Raw genomic sequence first — 22,386 nt, 5'->3', positions numbered from 1 at the left:
ATTTTTAGTGTCCATTATTTGTTTATCCATCCATTCCTGCTCCAACTGCTTATCCAGTCCTTAGTTGGTCTGTCATGCAAGCCAGATGCAGCATGAGGCACAAGGCATGGCAGTCCAGTCCATTGCAGCATATCTGCTCAGCATTTCTGAAACAAAGATCTGACAACTAACTAATTAAATACTAACAAATATTTACTATCATATTAACTATTTAAAAGACAAATTAACTTTTTAACCTATGCTCATTTTAGTAATGAGAATGAACTACAACAAATGCAAAGGACCCGCTTATGATTGCTTATTCTTAATACTGTCATATCTGAAATAGATGCATTAGTAGCATATTGAGATAAGAAATAAAACAACTCTGATGAAATGTGAAACATATAATTGAGAGCTCCTGCTGCAGTGCTTCATCTGTAACCAAAATAGCAGTGGCACTAGAAATGCCAAGGTTCAGAGGCAGACAATAATTCCCTAATGTACCCCTATATATAGCATTATTTAGGGAAAAAAAGAAACGTCTTATTCGTATGTCTGGTCCAGAAACGTTATTGGTGTCCATAGACTAAGCATCCTTGGGTTCTTCAAGGTTATTAAATCAGGAGTCTCAAACTCTGGTCCTGGAAACATACTGTCCAGTAGGGTTTCTATCTTACCTGGCTTCTGATGAGCCACACCTGCTTTCAGGTAAATACCAGGAACACCTGTGGCTGGTGATAGTAGCTCTCCAGGACCGGAGGTGGAGACCCCTGTATTAAATGAATTGGGTAGTCCTGACAGAAAACATTGTTAGAAAAGAGAAAGGGCAGTGATTGGATGGTAAGGAGACAGTGACAAGATAGTAGGCGGGTGATGAGGGGATAGTGAAAGAGAAGCTAGAGGACAGTGAGGGGAAGCCAAGTCTTACAATGAAAATGTACGGTAAATGTACAGTAAGGCTATAAGTAAGCAGGTCTGTAGTATGTTTCTGGATACCCTGAGCATATACAGTACTCTCCTGTATAAAGTTATTTTACATACTGTAAGGGACATTCCTGTTTTCCTAAAGAATGCCTTTTCCTCTTCCAATCAAATGATCATTTCAAAAGTCTAAGTTACCCCCTTCCATGAGAGTGGACCTGAACACTGTATTTATAATTTATATACAAAGTTTTAAAAAATTATGTCCCAACAAACACACACACACACACACACACACCTCTTCTGTTTTAAACCTTTCAACTGGTAATGTGGATAAAGATTTTGCATCGACAAGAGTTATCAAGAGTATGAAATAGGTCGTGTGTGAATGTGTGCGAATCACATTCACTGCATATGCACACTTTCAAACTGTACAGCCTTAATGCTTTTTTAAAGTCAATTAACATTTTCATGTTTTAACTATATTTGCTGGTCATATGTCCAAAATTCTATATCTCTGAGCATTGAAGCCTTGTGACTTTCACTTTGTTGTCATAGGAGAACAAGGTAAACACTATAAATCCATTTTAATTTCTGGTTTACAGATAACTTGATCATGCAAAGTAGAATAACAGTGACTTTGGGGGTTGCCCCAGGGCCATAATCACAGGAAAGGGTGCATGAGTATGGTGAGAAAACTGCAAAAGGACAGAAAGGACAACCCATTACTGTGACACTTTTATTGGCAGACAGTAAGGGATTATGTGCCGGTGTCAGAACAAGATACCAGGCAAAATTCCCATGTGATTTGAAGGGAGCAGGTCATTCTTAGATGGACAATCAGTGGAGACTGAGACTGAGCTCAGCATAATGTCCAGGCAGCAGGTAAGACAGAATGAGGACTGGAGGGCTAAAGAATGCAATCAGGCTCAGCACACAGGCACTAATCCCTCCCCAGAATGCATTTGGGCTGCAGAAGTCACACAGCTGTCACAGCTGGGAAAAGGCTTTGCTAAAAAACTCTCTACTCTCTGTAAATGGGTAATACTATAAAAGGGTCATGCAAAAAAAATCAAGTATCTGGTCACTTCCTGTAATTGACTCATGTTTAATCTGATGGATTTTTTGTGGAAAATGTAATTTTCCCAATATTACTAAATAGCTTAGAATAATTTAGGCTATATATTAATAAACCTCTGGAAACAAACTTTTATCTTGATTCTAGGGTGAAAAAATAGAAATATATAACCAGAGTACTGTTTTAGATTCATGGAAGATGTAGCATTTAATGCAATAGAACAAAATCTGAAATTCCAGAGTTAGCTTTAACAGACTCACAATTAAACGAGCTGAAAACAGGCCTACAGCATCTGGGCTACTGACTGTGATTGCCGAAGAGGTAGAAATGATAGATAGGCCACCAACTGTATTTGTTTGCTCAGGCAAGAAAATTAAAGTGGAACAGAAGGTAAGAGCTTGCAGTGTTGACGCAGCAGATGTATCAGCTCCCACTCAGGGCTGGAAAAGTGACCTTATTCAGTAAAGCCAGATGATCCTTTAAAGGATCACTCTGACCTGCACTAAGAATGAAAAGTCAAACAATGAAGCATTAATATTCATACTCACTCTCATCCAGTGATGCCTACAATTGGCCGGCAGTGAACAACAGTGACATAAATGCCATGACGTTTCTTTGCCTGGAGGAGAGTCAGTGAGCACTAAACAATTCTAAGGTGTCAGCATGCCACTGACTGTCATGGCAACATCCACTGCATTTCAATTTGTACATCGCTGTTTCATTATGAATGTTATTTGCAGGGCCTGATTGGATTAACGGCCAAAATAAAACACATTTTCAACAGGTTAACACTGTCAATTCTTGAATGGGTTACTTCACAAACTCCAGATCGCTTCTCTGATGACAAAAACGTAGGTAATAATTTCTTTGGACTGCTGGTTGGGATTGCTAATTGAATTGGCTGCAAAATAAACTGCATCACCCATGCACCTGAGGAGTTTGATGTCCCAAAAGCGCAATCTGCTGAATGTCAAAAACAGCTTAGTGAAAGCCAGAAACGTGAACGCTGTGCATTTCTGTACGTACACTGGATGGGAGTGGGTTGTGTTTTAATACAGCTTCTTGCAGCTGTTCTTCATTAGATGTGCAGGGCACCGCTGGGTGTGTCCAAAGAGTGCTAGGCGAGAAGAGAAAGGAACAGCATTGACTATAAGCTCCTACAACAGCTTCTACACTCATTAACTGGCACTCCAGACAAACAGATGGAATAGAACTTCTGATGCTCCTTAATCGCTGTATAAATGCCTGGGTTGTTGAATGCTATTCCAGTACTTTCACAGAGAGCTCCTGGAGGAGCCCACACCTCCTAAAACAGGCCTCAGAAACCAAGCTTTTCATGTTTAGCCTTCTAACAGTGTCAGTGCTGCTATTTAGTATTTGGCTCACGCTCAGTCTTTGCACTGCCATGGCATTTGCAGTCCATATTGAGCTTAATAATGGTTACGGCTATCACTGTAATAACCCTTGTCCAGCTCATTAATAGATTAATCGTCTAACATTACTCCTGCCTTACAAAGCTAGCAACTGTTTACTTCCACATTTATTTAATAGCAGCGTTTTTTTAAACTTATTATATTAATTTAGTTAATATAGCTTGGACCCGATTTCAATGTGCGAGCAATTTAAATAAATAAAAACGCACAAAACTGGTGGCCTCACACATTAAATATCTAAACTGTTAATGCTAATTATTTCTTGAACAGCACAATTTCAGTGGATCTTTAAAGAGGCAGTGATCATTAATCACCTCAGAAGAATCCTTGCAGCTTTTGAACCCAATGTTTCATAACCTAGACCAATAAATGACAGCAACAAAAGACGGAGGAGTTATTGAGAAACTGTTAGGACATAATACTGGATAATACTACATAATGCTCCATTCTGCTGCTGCAAATACATCCTAACACACATCTTGGTGTGTATGTTCTCCACAGAACAAGCAAGAAACAAGAAGAATTTTCAGGAAGATAAATATTTAGAAAAAGAACAAGGTCTACAGCAGGTTTGGATTACCACCCAGAAGAATGCTATCTTCTCCAAGGGTGAGTACCCATGAGATAGAAGAAGCTTCAGAAGAAAGGCAGTCAGGCAGAAAATACTGCATGCGTTCAGCAGAAACAATGCTGCTGCTTTATTACTTCACCGGTATGAGGCTCACAGGACCAGCACGCTTAGAATTTGCAGATGCAAACGTGTAATGGAAACTGGAAGATGGTCAGCAAGTCACTGCATTAATTCTCTTTTTTGCACACCATGACATGTAGTGTTGCGTTTATAACACAAAACACCGGCAGATGTCTTGAGTAAAACAGAGGGAGAAGAAAATGCAAATTGCCATACAAATATCTGTACATATTTTAGTGATTTATAAATATATTCAGTTGGGATTAAGGGGTGGCAGGAGTGGACTGGCTGCCATGAAGAACTGCCCTCCCACTTAAAACATTATATGTACGCTAAACAATCATAAGAAATAAGGTGCTGATGTCATACATGCGATGCAAGCCTGTAATATGCTACTTTTATATTTCTCAAATTTATGCATACAATCTCATTATGGTGGGAGTTTAAAACACAAAAAATATCCAGTAAAATACTTAAAACTATTTTGAAATGTAATAGATTGTAATGTTTTGTAGTCAAACTATGTTGTTGAGGAGTGTATTTTACAAAAAAGCTCTTCAGTGGAATTTGCTAAACTATTCTGCAGTGCATGATGGGTACGGTATTTGAATTTAAATTTCTGCAACTGCTGCAACTGGCGTAGGCAGGCCCTAGGTGTGAATTCGAAAAGGGGGCGGGCATGTTCCATTTTTGCCCCAGGGCCCTGTGTACTGTTGTTCTGCCACCGGGGGGCAGCACGGTGGTACAGTACTTAGCACTGTTGCCTCGTACCTCTGGGATCAGGTTCGAGTCTCTGCCATGGCTCCATGTGTATAGAGTTTGCATGTTCTCCTTGTGTCATCATGGAGTTTCCTCAGGGTACGCTGATTTACCCCCCACAGTCTAAAAACGTGATAAGGTGAATTGGAGTTACCAAATCGCCCATAGATGTGCGTGTGTGAGTGACTGGTGTGTGTGACTGTGCCCTGCGATGCACTGGTCCCCCATCCTGATGTTGTTCCCTGCCTTGTACTTGTAGCTTCCAGGATAGGCCCCGGGCCCCCCACGACCCTGAATAAGACAAGCAGTTTCAGAAAATGGATGGGATGGGATTAGGGTTAAATTAATGTAACTGTGTATTTCCACTATGCATTATAAGCAAATCTAAACAATTTTTTTTTTTTTAAATAACAGAAGCTTAATTTACAGTACTGTGCAAAAGTCTTAGGCAGGCAAAGAAAATGATGTTTAGATAATTCTCGTGTTGGTGTAAAACTATGATATTATGCCTGGCAAAGTATTTCAGCTTAGCCATTTCAGAACCTCTGCTAAAATCATCCTAGTATTTGCAGCAACCGTCCAGTGCAGCCATGTATTTTTTGACTTGGCCCCTAACACACCTCACACAGCTAGTCAGTCTCAAATCTTAAATAGATTTAATTATTTAATTGAGCTGTTGGTGAAATTTAACAAAATCATGGAACGGCTGAGGTGCCCCTGAGGAGAAGTTTGGCAACTGAAGCGGTGTTCATCTAGCCATCCAACTAGATATCAGTAACTTTTTAGAAAACAAAAGAAATTATTACTAGTTTTTATTGTGTTACTCTTAATTTGCACATGTTCTAATGTTAAACTGTGTTTTTCGTTCTAAGCCAAAGTACACTTGCTACCCAGATAAACAGCTTTAAACATAAGACTTTTGCACAGTACTGTATATTTTTGCCTTTACTCTTTTAGCTTGAATACAGTTAAAATGATTCAATATTTAGTTGCTAAGATACACATCACCTCTCAGGTCTAGATTCTGTTTTTAGACAATTTAGATATTTTTACATGCTGATGTACTGTTTGATATTTCAAATGACTTCAATAGCAGTAGTTTTAATTTTATAGGAAACGGTTAAGCAATGTTAATGGAAGTTAGAGAACTAATGAAGCCGTGGAATATAACAGCAAAAACAGCAGCATTTGGACTAATAGCAGCAGAAAAACTTGCTAGTTGCTTCCCTTCTTAAAACTTATATAAATTTGCCAACAGTTTATTAAGTTATATCATATAATACTACATTTTCCTATTAACACACAGGTCTATTGTTCATATAGGTTTGAGGCATAAAGTGTTAGTCAGTATCAGTATATATGTACATAGTATAGTAATTACGATATGCATTTATAACGTTCATATATAAAAAACATGGCTGACGATTTGCTCCAAATATCCAAAATAACTGCATACATTATAAAAGTCAACAGATATTTTTAAATATATTACTCAAAAAAACCATAAACATCTGCAGATTAATATTCCATGTTTGGCTTTTGGTTTGTAATTTCTATACAAATATCCCCTGTAACTTAAGTTAGCTAACTTATTATTACCATTATTAATAGCCTGGAGTCTATCCCAGGAAATGCAGGGGACAAAGCAGGAAAGACAATGAAGAAAATATCAGTCTATTGTGCAAACTCACAATCAATTACACTCACACACATGTAGGTACTGTATTTTTGGAAAGATGGAGGAAACCCACAAACACATGAGGAGAACATACATATTTTCCACATATTTCCTATGAACCTAATATAAATACAATATTATATAAGTGTGGGTGTACATATCGTGTTCCTATGATGTTAACATGTAAGATATTAACGCAGCTAGCATTCAGTAAAATGATTTGCCTTAGATTGATAATAGATTAATAGATTAATAAATTAATATGTTTTCTTTGTGCATAAAATCTGCGAAGTTTCAGGACAGTGGACAGCTCCACAAAGTTCAGCACCATTATGTCGGAAAGCGCTCTGGTATATGCAAAAAGGAACCACTAGGGGCAGTGCTAGTTCAATGCCAAACATGCAGTTTACTAATAGTAACTGTTTCTTTCTTTCATGATTTATATTTAAGACTTTCTAATTTAGTAATAAAATGTCTTTCTTAAATATTTAAATGTAGAAGAAGATAAATTATACCTGCTTGTCCAAATTCAGCAGTAAGTATGTATGTATGTTGCAAACTTTAAACATGACGGACAGGAACACATACACTTTCACAGAAGCATAGCGATAAGACAGGAACATTTGCCTGCAGAGTCATAAACTACTACCCAGAATTACCATATGCTAGACTTATTGGTTGCACAGTGTATCATGAGGCAGAGCTCTCAGATTCACAGACTTCATGTGAATCCAAGTCACTTCCACGTGTCACTTGCAAGTCAACGAAAGAAAAGGTGAAGCCTGTGACGTGGAAGATGAATGCATTAACAGCAAAAGGATTTTATATTTAGTTAGCAAGGACCTAAAAATAAACAACAAATTCACGTTTTCAAAGAAGTGAAAAGGGGACAGAGCAAATGAATACAACAACAAAAGATGCTGCTCAAAATAACAATTATCAATTTTAAATTTAAACTAACAAGATTTAATTACACATATGAGAGCCCTGAACAGTAATTGCCCAAAATTTCCACTTTTATTGGAAATTTTATTGTCTGCTTTCTGCAGTACTTAAAAATCTGACTGTGGCCCTAAAAATTAACCATCAGTGAACTGCGCATTATTGTAAAAGACAATAAAAAAAACAGCAGCTGCTAGTGTGACACAAAATCCATACACATCCCACCAAAGCATTGTTCAAATGCCACACAATGGGTCATTTGTCATGAGAGAATATTCTGCATTTGACAGTAGAAACAAAGTATCAGCAAGCAAAGAGAAATTTGATTACACTATTGCAAAATCAACAATAATAATAACTTTCAATGATCATCTATTTTGATAATAAACAGTTGATAATTTTGCATCAAAGTATATTAATTTCCTACAATTAATATGTAGACCATTCTCTTTAATTCAAGAATTATATATCACAGCTAATAATAATTCTGCCACATGCCCTTACTTGATTTACTTGAAATGTTAAGTATTTGAACCCTATTGATTCAGTTTCAAATCCTAGGTTTTTCACAGAATGTAATTCATACCAGCATAAAGAATATATTTCTTTAAAAAACTGCTCATGTTTTTATATATAAAACCATACGTTTTGAACACATTCTATGTTAAAGTCAAAAAGACCCGTAATAATAAGGAGTATTTGCTTCCTTAATCGCTTAAATAAAATCACGAAGTAATTATTATCAGCATTAAAATTACAAACCTGAAAATACTTACATCTTTTGTAAAAATGTATTTAATTTTTAAAGAAAGAACTGCCAAGCAAAGTTATTTTCCCATCAGAGAGGCAATGAAAACATTTCTAATACATTAACAAAAAGAAAAAAATATGTTTTAGTTTTCTTACCATAATCGCATTTGTCAATATTATATTTACATTCCTTAAAAAAGGCATACAGGCCTTGATTCCAGCACAAATATTTTCTGTCTGAGATGATATTTTCAAGTATCTCATTAACAAGAAAAGCTAATGCTAAGTGATACAGGATGGTTGTAGAAAATACCTCTATGAATCAGTCTTCCCCTTTAGCTCTGTTGTGTGGCAATTGTACTGTAGCTTATCTATTGTGTAGTAATCATTCGATCAGTGCGTTCTGCATCATTAATTTAATGATAATTGATACTCTATGGAAATTCTCTTCATGCCTGCCCCAGCTCGCTCTCTGTAGGTGAGAACAAGCTTGACTGTGAGGGGCAGCCACCTGTTGGGGTGCCCAGAGAGCTGGGGGGGGGGGGGTGAAGGCCTTGCTCAAGGACATGCAGAGATGCAAAGGGTGGGCAAAGGCTTGAACTGGCAGCCTTTAGATCACAGGCACAGAGCCTTAGTCCACTGAGCCACAGCCCCCCCCCCATGTGATATAAATGCTGCATTTTACCTTTAAAGAGGTGCATAAACAATATAAACTACTTGAATTGTAAATGCAAGGATGTTTTATTATTATGTCACCTGAAATGGAAAGTAGAATCAAATTAGCTAATGGTGGGGGCACTAGTTTGGGTGTCTATTCAGCTGGCTAATAAACACTCTTTTTTTAAAGAAGCTGGTCTGGAGCTTTATGTGCAAACAAACAAAGGAACAAATCTATGACACTAAAGGCAGTCACTGTGGGTAAGTGTGCAGTGCAGATCTTCCGCGTTGCTGGCTGCACCCTCTTAACATGAACAGCACCATAGCGAGCCTGATTAAAGCCAAGGGAGATTATCTTTGATGGAGAATTACAGCCGGTAATTAAGACAAAGGCAGTGTTTCTTCTCAGGAGAAAATAACCCGGGTTAAATGAAAAATCCATTCATCCTCACTTTACCCAGAGCAGGGATGGGGGCTGGAGCCTGTCCCAGTCATCATGGGGGACGAGTTTGGGTGCAGCATGGACAGGTCACCAGTTCATCACAGGGCACATACAGACACACTTCAATCATGCTCGGGATTTTTCGGGATGCCAAGTAGCCTAACTGCATGTTCTTAGGCTGTAGGAGCAGAGATGGGACACAAACCCCCGACCTTGGACATATGAAGTGACCTAGAAATAAGTGAGCAAACATTACATGCAACACTCTGCACATAATGCCCTTGTATATATTTGGGATAAAATAAGTCTTATCTCCACCCTGGCACTAGGTAAGCAGTGGGGGAAAAAAGGATGGATGGATTAAAAAGCAGTTATTGTTCCATACTGTAATCACTAGTTTTCATGAAGGGTCACTGAAATACAGATGGAAATTAGAAACTTAGTCCCAGATAAAGTCCTACATTACCAGAAAAAGTCATGTCAAATTTGACAGGTTTTGGTACTCAGTTAGGTAAGTCAGTTAATTGAAATTGAAATTTTGTAATAATGAATTTTCAATTGATTAAATTTAATGAGGGAAAAATGAGTACTTTGCCACTGAATGAGTACTTTACCACTGAATGAGTACTTTAACACTGAATGAGTACTTTAACACTATCAGACATCAGGGCCAAATTTAAGGTATTGGAGGCCCACAGATTAAAGTCGCTGTTGGGACCCTACTTACAGCATGAAATGCTGCTGGTTAACCTGTGCATAAGCCTGGCCTTTCTGGGCACCTAAAACACATGTAATATATAATACAAATCGGAAGAAATGGTGAAAAAACTGTCAAGATATAATATGCAGATTAACAATAGAATTAAAAAGATACCTTCTTTCAACCCAGTGTTTAAATAAAGCTCATGATCAGTAACTACATCTTTACAGCAATGCAGATATAAAACACCAAATAGAATATTTCTTACCTTCTCAGTCTTAGGCAAGGTCTGATTTTTTTCAAGAATGTCTGAGCCATTAATACTTATCAGATCCACATCTGCAGTCGGACACCGTGCAGGAAAAACCACAACGTCACTCTTCAGGGTGTCTGAACTAAAGCACACGTCATACTGCTGGGTAGATTTAGAGTAAGACCAGCTCCCATCAGGGTGGGTGGTGATCACTGGGGTGCTGTACTTGTTGAAACTGTCCGTCCGGTGACATTTTATAGCTATTAAACTTAAAAGGCTCAGTAAAAATATGAGTGACACTGAGACTATGGCAATGAGGAGATAGAGGTGTAAACTGGAAAAGCGATCCTCCTTCACTGAGCGCTCTTTGAATGCAGTCTGTATATCCCCGTTACCTTCAACAACCACAACATCCATAGACACTGTAGATGACAGAGAAGGATCTCCATTGTCAGAAACCAAAATGACCAATGGATGGGTCCGTAAGTCATTGTCACTCATTCTCCTCTTAGTCCTAATCTCCCCTGTACTGGTTCCGATTCTGAAGAGATTGGTTCCTTTGGGTTCAGAGATGTGATAGGACAGCAGAGCATTATAACCTGAGTCAGCGTCCACAGCCCTGATCTTGGCCACAAAGTATCCCGCTTCAGCAGAGTAGGGAATGTTCTCTGTATTTACGGAGCCCTGGTCCGAATAAGGTGGGAGAATCTGAGGACTGTTGTCATTCACATCCAGGATGAAAACATTCACAGTAACATTACTGCTTAATGGAGGGACACCAGAGTCTGTGGCCTGAACTCTGAACTGGAAAGTTTTAATTTCCTCATAGTTAAAAGTTTGCATGCTGTATATGTCCCCAGTGACGGAGTTTATGTTTACTGTCGTGGATACCGGCATTCCTTTGCTGTGAGTGTCCAATAATGAATATGTAATTTGTGCGTTTTCATTGGCATCTGCGTCAAAAGCAGTAACTCTTTCTATAAGACCCCCAGCCGGACTATTCTCTTTCAGATAGACATTAACATCTGGATTGGGAAAACGCGGTGCGTTGTCATTAACGTCAGAAACGTGCACGGTAATAACACTGACGCTAGAAAGAGGCGGGGTCCCCTCATCCGTCGCTGTGATGGTAACATTGTACTGAGAAGTGCTCTCTCTGTCGAGCGGCCCATCAACGACTAATGAGTAATAGTCCTTATAAGAAGACTGCAGTTTGAAAACAACAGAGCCAATTATTTTACAGTGGACTTCGCCGTTTTTACCCCCATCGTTGTCTTTGACAGTTATTAACCCAACCATTGTCCCAAGTGCAGCGTCTTCTTTTAGTGTATCGATTAATGATGTTATGGAGATTTCGGGATAGTTATCATTCACGTCAATAATTTCAATGAGGACCTTACAGTGGGCTGCTCTTGGGTTGTGTCCTTTGTCTCTTGCCTGAACGCGAATTTCAATTGCATTGTTTGCTTCGTAATCCAGAATCCCGTTTACCGTAATCTCACCGTTCCCCGGATCAATAGTAAAAATATCGATGTTATTATCATTGTCATGGTTTATAAAGGAGTAAATTATTTCACCGTTTTGGCCCTCGTCTGGATCCGAGGCAAAAATTGTTATGACGGACGATCCGTATGGTGCGTCCTCTGGAATACGGGCCTTGTACAGTGTTTTGTTAAAAACAGGGATGTTATCATTGACGTCAATCACATTGATAATTATCTGCAATGTTCCGGACTTCGCAGGTTTTCCTCCGTCTAAAGCTGTTAATACGAGATGGATCATATGTTGTTTCTCTCTGTCTAAAGCTTTCTGTAGTATCAATTCCGCTGATAGACTTTGCTCTCCTCCACTCTGAACTTCCAGACTGAAATGTTCATTCGGACTCAGCTTGTAGCTTTTTACAGCATTATTTCCCACATCTGCGTCACTAGCTTTCGGTAAAGTAAATCGCTCTCCTGGCAAAGCCAGCTCTGAAATATTCAGATGACTGTTTGCTATACGAAAAGTGGGGGCATTGTCATTGATATCTAAAATATTCACGTCAAAACGGTACAGTTTTGGAGGCGATTTAGCCATCGCTTCTAGATGCAACGAACATTTCACATTCCGACCACAAAGCGCTTCCCTGTCTATTCCCTCTTTCACGTACAGCATGCCTGTTTTTATATCCACACCAAAATACCTTTCATTGGTGCCGGCTGCAATATGAAACCTTCGCGATTCCAGTTCATGTCCAGGGATATTCAGATCTTTAGCCAAATTTCCAACAGCAGTACCTCGATCCGATTCCTCATTCACAGAATAAACGATTTGTCCGCAGGAGAATTCCATGAAGAAAATCATCAACAAAACGTACATCCAGCGACGGCTTTTTGGACTTGACATTCTTGATCCAATTGCAGAAAACATGCACATTCCAAAACCAAGTGTCTGGTTTAGAAAAACTGAACATTACATTCTAAATATAAGCACTAATTGCGAAGAACAGGCCCATGGTTCTAACTTATCCCCGCCTTCAGAAAGAGCTTTGATAAAAAAAAAAAATCATTCCTTTCTAAAACGAGGAGGAGTCAGTAAACCTAATAATCCATTTTTGTTAGTCTATGGCGACACCACGTGGAGATGAAATTTGGTGTAGCGCAGAAGCCAAAAATTATGTCAAATATAACATATGATTTGCTTTCTTATTAGCTATTATCACATCTTCCGTCGAATTCAAAATCATTCCAGCGAATGCAATTAGCCAATAGTTTACATTCAGCTGTAAAATGTCAGTCCACATACCTACTGAAATTTGCATATTTTATACGAAATACTTTGCAAATATTATGTCATAAATAAGTAACCGTTACGAAACGGTATAGAATAGTGGGAGACGTTTGTAAATGCATATTTGGGCCTACAAATTACAAAACAGTCGTCTTCATCGTGTGCATACATAAAACACTGATAATAAATGAATGTCCACTATTATTATTAAAATAATCAATTTTCATATTATTTTGACAAAGCTTTAACTGACGTGGATCGACTGATGTAACTCACACTTCATCACATCGCCATAAAGCTAAAAGTGTTTTGATAATTTGAAGCATACAAGAGTATTAACATCAAATGTATTATCAAATCGGTAAACGTTAAAAGCACATGTTTCAGTCTCGAAAATAGCACCGATGAACAAAGAATATGTCACAAAACTGTTTTAATGAACTTTTCAAAGCTGACTGAGTCACTCATAGTAACGTCATTTGTAGGCCATGTTTATTATATATTAGCTCTTATTAAGAATGCATGGCTTGGTCTCTATTAATGTTTGATTCATTATTTAATTATTTTAATTCAGCACAAAAATATTGTAGGATTCACCTATTATGTTTCGTTTGACAAAAAAAATGACTAACGTAACAAAAGCTTCGCAAAACGTGATTTGAATTATTAAAAGCAACACGTGCAGCAATAATAAAAATAATATCAACAACAATAATACAAAATACCCCTAAACTGCATCGAAATTCGCAGTTAAATAGGCTGTCACGTTCCAAAGTAAATTGACCAAAACTTTGCTAATAACTTTATGCAAATTTCAACATTTATTCTTACCTTCTCAGTCTTAGGTAGCGTTTGGTTCCGTTTAAAAGTATCTGCTTCATTAACACTGATCCCATCGGCTTCTGCGAGCGCACATGATGTGGGGAAAACAACCACATCACTCTTCAACGTGTCTGAACTAAAACACACGTCATACTGCTGCGTAGATTTAGAGTAAGACCAGCTTCCGTCAGGGTGTGCGGTGATCATTGAGGCATCGTATTTGTTGAAAGTTCCATTTGTCCTGTGACATTTAATAGCTATTAAGCTGAGGAGACTCACTAAAAATACCACCGACACAGACACAATAGCAATGACCAAGTACAGATTTAAAACAGAAAAGCCGTTGTCCTTCTTTGGCCGTTCTTTAAACTGAGTCCGGACTTCCCCAGTACTTTCAACAACCGCAACATCGATAGAAACCGTCGATGACAGAGAAGGATCTCCGCTGTCAGAAACCAAAATGACCAGTGGGTGGATTCTCAAGTCATTGTCACTCATTCGCCTTCTGGTTCTAATCTCCCCTGTACTGGTTCCAATTCTGAAAAGATTGTTTTCCTTGGATTCTGCGATGTGATAAGAAAGTAGAGCATTATAACCCGAGTCAGCGTCCACAGCCCTGATCTTGGCCACAAAGTAGCCTGATTCCACGAAGTAGGAAATTCTTTCAGTATTTACAGAGACTGGATCAGAGTAGGGCGGGAGAATCTGAGGACTGTTGTCGTTCACGTCCAATATGAAAAGGTTCACAGTCACATTACTGCTTAGAGGAGGGACACCAGAGTCTGTTGCCTGAACGCAAAATCGGAAGTTTTTTACATCCTCATAGTCAAAGATCCGCAAGCTGGATATATCCCCAGTTGCAGAGTTGATGCTGACTGTGGGATTAGTCAGAACTTCTTTGTTGTTGCTCTTCAACAATGAATACGTAACTTGAGCGTTTTCTTGGGCATCAGCGTCGAACGCAAACACAGTTAAAATATGAGACCCAACTGGGTTGCTCTCTTTAAAAAATACATTGAGCTGCGAATCTGAAAATCTCGGTGCGTTGTCGTTTACGTCAGAAACGTACACTGTAATAATTTTTGTGACAGAGAGAGGCGGAGTTCCTTCATCAGTCGCTGTAATGGTGACGTTGTACTGAGACACTGTCTCTCTATCCAGCGGCCCGTCAACTACCAAAGAATAATAATTCTTGTAGGAAGACTGCAAGTTAAACGAAGTAGATTCTTCGATGTGACAATTCACAACTCCATTTTTACCTCCGTCTCTGTCTGATACTACAATTGAAGTAATTGCAGTTCCAATTTTGGCGTCCTCTCTAACAGTGTTAGTTAGAGAGGTCACTGATATCTCGGGAGCGTTATCATTCACGTCAATAACTTCAATTAGAACTTTACAGTGTGTGCTCCGAGGTAAGTGGCCCTTATCTTTAGCTTGTACCCGTAATTCAAAGGCAGCATTTTCCTCGTGATCAACAGTACCATTAATGAAGATATCACCAGTATCTGGATTAATGGCAAATATTTCAGATGCTTTGAAATGAGCATGTTTTAGAAATGAATACACAATTTCACTATTGACCCCTTCATCTAAATCCGTAGCATTAAGAGTAACAATTGTCGTCCCCCGAGGAACATTTTCAGACACCCGAACCTTGTAAAGTGTTTGTGAAAACACCGGATTATTGTCATTACTATCCACCACATTAATCGTAATTTGCAATGTCCCGGACCTAGGAGGCTTTCCCCCATCGACAGCAGTCAGCAGGAGCTGAATCACAGACTGTCTCTCTCTGTCTAAAGCTTTCTGTAGTATTAACTCCGCAGATAAACTCTGTTCGCCACCGCTTTGTACATCCAAAGAAAAATGTTCGTTAGTACTGAGTTTATAGGTTTTTACCGCATTACTACCCACGTCTACGTCACCCGCCAATGGAAGTGGAAATCTGTCCCCAAGAAAGGCGTTTTCAATAATATTTAAAGTCTGACCTTCGGCAGGAAAGGCGGGAGCATTATCATTCACATCTAAAATATTTACCTCGATACGATAAAAATTTAATGGATTGTGTGCAATCGCTTCTAATTTGAGAGAACATTTCGGGGTATCAAGACACAGCTCCTCTCTGTCAATTCGATCACTCACAACGAATAAACCGGTTTTAGCATTTACCTCGAAATATTTTTTATGAGGTCCCGACACAATCTGAAACATACGCGACTCCAGTTCCTGAACATTCAGATTCAAATCCTTGGCAATATTCCCAACAACCGTTCCCTGGTTTACCTCTTCTGAGACCGAATATACAATCTGACCGAGGTTTGGATCCAGTAAGCTAAGAAGCACGACAAACTGCGCCCAAGCCGTAGTCCTTTTGTTAAAAACGCCCATCGCTGTTACCGTGTAATAAGGGGCATCAGCATTTCAGCAGGTATATTAGGAATGCAGAAGGCAGTCGCTTAATAATTACGTACAATTTCGCATTTGATCCAATATACAAACACAGAGCATGTTAGCTGACTGATTACAAATTACAACAAAAGCTTCAGTACATGACAGGCGCAGCACTGAGGGAGGAGTCCCAGAAAATCCATTCCCAAAACACTCCGTTTTGCGGTCAACAGTGACGCCCAGTGTAGCTATTCAAAATGTACATTCTGACATCTTACTGATTTAATACTGTTCAGCTTTAAGATTGTCTTATTTGACATTTGTACACGCACAGAGAGTACGGGTACATAGGAATTTTTGTGCGAAGCTCTTAGAGTCAACATGCAGTAAAGAAAAGAAATAGTAAAAAAAAACCCAGGTTAGGTAATCTGAATAAGTAGTACGGAGACATTGTAAAATACAATAAAATCCCATTTTTCAAACATCTTGAGGTGCAAACATAGGTAATAAAACACTAAAAAACTATCAAATAACGAAAAAGTTAAGAAATAAAAAACATATTTTTACTTTAATTTAAAAGTAATTTAAAAGGGGGCAGCATGGTGGTGCATTGGTTAGCACTGCTACCTCACACCTCTGGGACCCGGGTTCGAGTCTCCACCTGGGTTACATGTGTGTGGAGTTTGCATGTTCTCCCCATGTTGTCGTGGGGTTTCCTCCGGGTACTCCAGTTTCCCCGCACAGTCCAAAGACATGCTCAGGCTAATTGGAGTTGCTAAATTGCCCGTAGGTGTGCATGTGCGAGTGAATGGTGTGTGAGTGTGCCCTGTGATGGGCTGGCCCCCTATCCTGGGCTGTTCCCTGCCTCATGCCCATTGCTTCCAGGATAGGCTCTGGACTCCCTACAGCCCAGTAGGATAAGCGGTTTGGCAAATGGATGGATAATTTAATGCTACATAATGCTACAATAAAACAATGCTGAACACACTATAAAATAACACTGGGAACCATCACTGCTTTCACTAAAGAAATACTGCACATCCAAGCTTAAGTATGCACATTTTTCTCTTCTGTTATGTCTTTAGCCACTGGTCCAGAGAAAATCAAGCAGAAAATAAAACAACCAGATAATTTAAATGTCATTCTAAAAATAAGGGCCACACCTTTAAAAGAGTGAAACTTCAAGTACATATAATTTGTTTAATTCTGAAAGTACATTAGACCATATTGGAAATGTGCATTAAAGAAAGAAACTTCGGAAGTGCACATCTGACTTTTCCATTTATGACACAGCAACAGGAACAGAAGCCGTCATGCATCAGCTGGGGGCGACCAGCCCCCCCGTAGCAGCCTATGGTGCAGTTCACCAAAACGAGGGCCACAGGATGCCTCTTCACTGAATGTTTTTTACATTTCCCCCCCTTCCCTTAATAAACCCCGCCCTTGTAGGGGTATTTGCCTGCGCCCTCATCTCCTGCACCTCCTTCCCCTCAACATAATATTGATATAATTACTATACTGTTTTTATACTTGATGAAAAACCTAATTGTACAGCGTGTTTAAATAACAGAGAAACCATGGCAGTAAACTCCTATCTAACATCTGTCTAACATCTGTTCTAAAACAGCCCCTGCTGGATACAGACTCTTCTCTTCATTGCCAGTCACCGCATAGATATAGGAAAAGTGCAAAAGCGGGGAAAAAATGCAAATGACACATGCCAAGCCGATTTTGAAAAGAGAGGTTTCATGACGATACGAATCATTCACATACAGCGATAAGAATTGCTATAAATACATATATAATAGCAGATTAAACACTGCACAAACATTCTTACCTTTTCACTTTTAGGCAATGTTTGGTTCCGTTTCAAACTGTCAGTTTCATTAATACTAATAAGGTCCGCATCTGCTGATGGACACGGCGCTGGGAAAACAAGCACGTCACTCTTCAGGGTGTCTGAACTAAAACACACATCATATTGTTGAGTGGATTTAGAGTAAGACCAGCTTCCGTCAGGGTGGGTGGTGATCACTGGGGTGCTGTACTTGTTGAAACTGTCCGTCCGGTGACATTTTATAGCTATTAAACTTAAAAGGCTCAGTAAAAATATGAGTGACACTGAGACTATGGCAATGAGGAGATAGAGGTGTAAACTGGAAAAGCGATCCTCCTTCACTGGGCGCTCTTTGAATGCAGTCTGTATATCCCCGTTACCTTCAACAACCACCACATCCATAGACACTGTAGATGACAGAGAAGGATCTCCATTGTCAGAAACCAAAATGACCAATGGATGGGTCCGTAAGTCATTGTCACTCATTCTCCTCTTAGTCCTAATCTCCCCTGTACTGGTTCCGATTCTGAAGAGATTGGTTCCTTTGGGTTCGGAGATGTGATAGGACAGCAGAGCATTATAACCAGAGTCAGCGTCCACAGCCCTGATCTTGGCCACAAAGTATCCCGCTTCAGCAGAGTAGGGAATGTTCTCTGTATTTACGGAGCCCTGGTCCGAATAAGGTGGGAGAATCTGAGGACTGTTGTCATTCACATCCAGGATGAAAACATTCACAGTAAGATTACTGCTTAATGGAGGGACACCAGAGTCTGTTGCCTGAACTCTGAACTGGAAAGTTTTAATTTCCTCATAGTTAAAAGTTTGCATGCTGTATATGTCCCCAGTGACGGAGTTTATGTTTACTGTCGTGGATACCGGCATTCCTTTGCTGTGAGTGTCCAATAATGAATATGTAATTTGTGCGTTTTCATTGGTATCTGCGTCAAAAGCAGTAACTCCTTCTATAAGACCCCCAGCCGGACTATTCTCTTTCAGATAGACATTAACATCTGGATTGGGAAAACGCGGTGCGTTGTCATTAACGTCAGAAACGTGCACGGTGATAACACTGACGCTAGAAAGAGGCGGGGTCCCCTCATCCGTCGCTGTGATGGTAACATTGTACTGAGAAGTGCTCTCTCTGTCGAGCGGCCCATCAACGACTAACGTGTAATAGTCCTTATAAGATGATTTCAGTTTAAAAACAGCAGAGCCAGTTATTTTACAATGTACTTCGCCGTTCTTACCCCCATCGTTGTCTTTGACAGTTATTAAGCCAACCATTGTTCCGAGTGCAGCGTCTTCCTTTACAGTATTAATTAACGATGTCACGGTGATTTTCGGATAGTTATCATTCACATCAATAATTTCAATGAGAACTTTACAGTGGGCTGCTCTTGGGTTTTGTCCTTTATCTTTTGCTTGAACGCGAATCTCAATCGCACTCTTTGTTTCGTAATCCAAGACCCCTTTTACCGTAATCTCACCACTTCCTGGATCAATAGCAAACATATCGACGTTATTATAACTGTCGTGGTTTACGAATGAGTAAATTATTTCACCATTTTGCCCCTCATCCAGGTCCGTAGCAGCAACAGTGATAACGGAAGATCCGTGTGGTGCGTCCTCTGGAATACGGGCCTTGTACAGTGTTTTATTAAAAACAGGGATGTTATCATTGACGTCAAGCACACTGATAATTATATGCAATGTTCCGGACCTCGCAAGTTTTCCTCCGTCAAAGGCTGTTAATACGAGATGGATCACAGGCTGTTTCTCTCTGTCTAAAGCTTTCTGTAGAACCAGTTCCGCAAATGTACTCTGCTCTCCTCCACTCTGAACATCCAGAATGAAATGCTCATTTGCGCTCAGTTTGTAGCTTTTTACGCCGTTGCTTCCTACATCTGCGTCACTTGCTGTAGGCAAAGTGAATCGCTCCCCCGGAAACGCAGACTCTGAAATATTTAGTTGACTATTTGCCATACGGAAAGTCGGGGCATTGTCATTAATATCTAAAATATTCACGTCAAAACTGTACAGAATGATGGGTGAATTAGCCATCGCTTCAAGATGCAACAAACACTTCACATTCCATCCACAATGCGCTTCCCTGTCTATTCTTTCTTTAACGTACAGTATCCCAGTTTTTATATCCACACCAAAATACCTCTCATTGGACCCGGGTGCAATATGAAACCTTCGCGATTCCAGTTCATGTATGGGGATGTTCAAATCTTTAGCCAGATTTCCGACGGCGGTCCCTGGATCCGATTCTTCATTCACAGAATAAACAATTTGTCCACAGGAGACATCCATAAAGAAAATCATCAGCAGAAAGCACGTCCACCGTTTACGTATTGGGCTTGGCGTCATGGTCCTGCTGCGGAAAACATCTACATTTCAAATCAAAGAGTACTTCAAAAATGCTGTAGGTAGTATTGTAAATAGGCTATAAAACACGAAACAATGTTAGCTAGCCTATGGTCCGCGTTCCGGCTCTTCCCCTATCTTAGACGGACCTTTGTTAAAACGATGCATTTCTTCCTGAAGGAAGGAGGAGCCTGATAGCTGAATACTTTTTTTCTTAGGTTATAGTGACACCATGTGGATGTTAAGTTTGATGTAGGCTACCATGGCTATCGACACTAATGCAACATAGAGTAGGCTATAATATTTGTGAAGTTTCCCTTTTGCTACAACATGGCGGTCGGTAAGGTAATTTAATGTGATTTGATGTAACGTCACTATCGAAAGTAATACAATACCAGATAAAACACATTAATTGCTAAGTCTCGACACTGCTTTAATGCCATTAGGCGAGTTACACTTATATTTATTTATTTATTCCAAAGCGACGTACAAGTGAGGGATGTACCATGGTAGAAACACACAGCTAAGGACAATATTACTTAGGCTAATGAAATTAACTAGTGGCTTACCTTCGGTTAATTAAGCGAGTTACATGGCAATTCTTTGTTTGTTAGAGTATTTTAGTAAAATTTGTTGAAATCATTGCGTTATCTGCTTATTAAAATATGCTGATTGGGGTTTATGCATAATCTTATAAGCCATTTAAGTTCAGAGAATGTTGATCGGATTAAAAATACCTACTTGGGCCTATAGGAAGGAGGAAACTTGGGGCTAATATGTTGCAAAGCCAAGCGACATGCAGGCTCAATCAGTTATTGAAGAAATCTGCCTCCATCCAGGGCTCAATTAATCTACAGAAACTCAGTCCATCTTTACAACTGCATAAGATTGCAAAGCTTCAGTTCTAAAAACAGCACAATGTTTGAAGATGCTACATATAAACTAAGTACAAAATCAGAAATTATTTCCCAAAACTAAAACGATGGAATCATGGGCGTCGCCTCCATTAAATCTCCCCCTCACATTTAATAATTATTCGTTTGGAACGCCCCCCCCCCAAGTTTAACATAATATATTAGTTTTATGCCAATGTGTCCCCCCACATTCAAAATGCGTCTGACGCCCTTGAATGGAATAATTGGTGAAGTTATTAAATGTAGTAGTTTAGTATTTTTACTGTTTAAATATAGGTCGCATTCATCGCGAGCATATATAAGACAATCAACGCTGAAGTAAGCATAATATTTTAGGGTAGTGAATGCTTTACTTTCAAAACTGAAATGGCGAGTTATTATGGAGGAATTACCCGACTGCTTTGTATAAACATTCTGAGTACAGACATCTGAGAATATATTTGTTAGTTTCTTTGGTTTCATAAAATTATTGTATTTTATTATTTCAATATCTAAAACTAAAAAATGAGGACAAATTACTTTAAACAAAAACAAGTGCAGATTTTTTTAGGGGAAAAGTAGTCCTAGTCTAATTAAAGTTCCGTAAAGGCTGAACTTTGAACCCGTACTGTGTTGACAGTCATTTATTATAACAACAAACATCAATAGTCATAATAACTTGTGACGCCGGATGGCCCTGCGCGGTGCCACTGGTGTAGCTTATGCAACTGCGTTATTTAATGTGTACGTCAGTGTATTTCATGTGATAAATATTATGTGTTGTACCCTTGTAGTGCTTTATCGTGAATGTACGTCTCACTCTCTCTCTCTGATTTTGTTAGCGATCCCCCCGAATGTGTGTCATGTCAATCATTGGCCTCCCTGTCTGTAACGACACCAAATTACACGGCAGTGCGCAAAGAAAAGCAAAAAGATTTTTATCTGTATTATTAAAACATGACCCACCAGCCCAGGACAATCAATCATTTGGGCGAGATAGGCGTGGCGCCACTTTCTGAGG

The 22,386-nt window shown here is 39.3% G+C and overlaps 2 protein-coding genes across 21 annotated transcripts in view; both read right to left on the bottom strand.

The window, feature by feature from the left end:
* The window catches only part of LOC125750555 (protocadherin alpha-C2-like), a 186,409-nt gene that overhangs the window by 12,987 nt on the left and 151,036 nt on the right, over window positions 1-22,386 (bottom strand). The window lies entirely within an intron of this gene.
* LOC125750551 (protocadherin alpha-C2-like) overlaps window positions 1-22,386 on the bottom strand; it is a 138,026-nt gene that overhangs the window by 32,686 nt on the left and 82,954 nt on the right. Inside the window, exons 1-2 of one of the 20 annotated variants that reach the window (XM_049028571.1) lie at window positions 18,687-20,610; window positions 10,302-10,885 (exon numbers count right to left, since the gene is read on the bottom strand). The exons of 15 other annotated variants lie outside the window; for them this stretch is intronic. In XM_049028571.1, the coding sequence (XP_048884528.1) occupies window positions 10,302-10,885; window positions 18,687-20,475 (2,373 nt within the window). In that variant the 5' untranslated portion in view covers window positions 20,476-20,610. Of the gene's footprint in view, window positions 1-10,301; window positions 12,816-13,886; window positions 17,664-18,102; window positions 20,611-22,386 lie in introns of those variants that run through there. 4 more of the 20 variants (XM_049028572.1, XM_049028569.1, XM_049028562.1 and 1 more) reach the window with 4 other exon arrangements.

The sequence above is a fragment of the Brienomyrus brachyistius genome, chromosome 10 (genome assembly GCF_023856365.1).
Source record: "Brienomyrus brachyistius isolate T26 chromosome 10, BBRACH_0.4, whole genome shotgun sequence".
In the NCBI taxonomy this organism is placed as follows: domain Eukaryota; kingdom Metazoa; phylum Chordata; class Actinopteri; order Osteoglossiformes; family Mormyridae; genus Brienomyrus; species Brienomyrus brachyistius.
The sequence above is the reverse complement of the archived record's forward strand: the minus strand, read 5'-3'. Positions and strand labels throughout refer to the sequence as shown.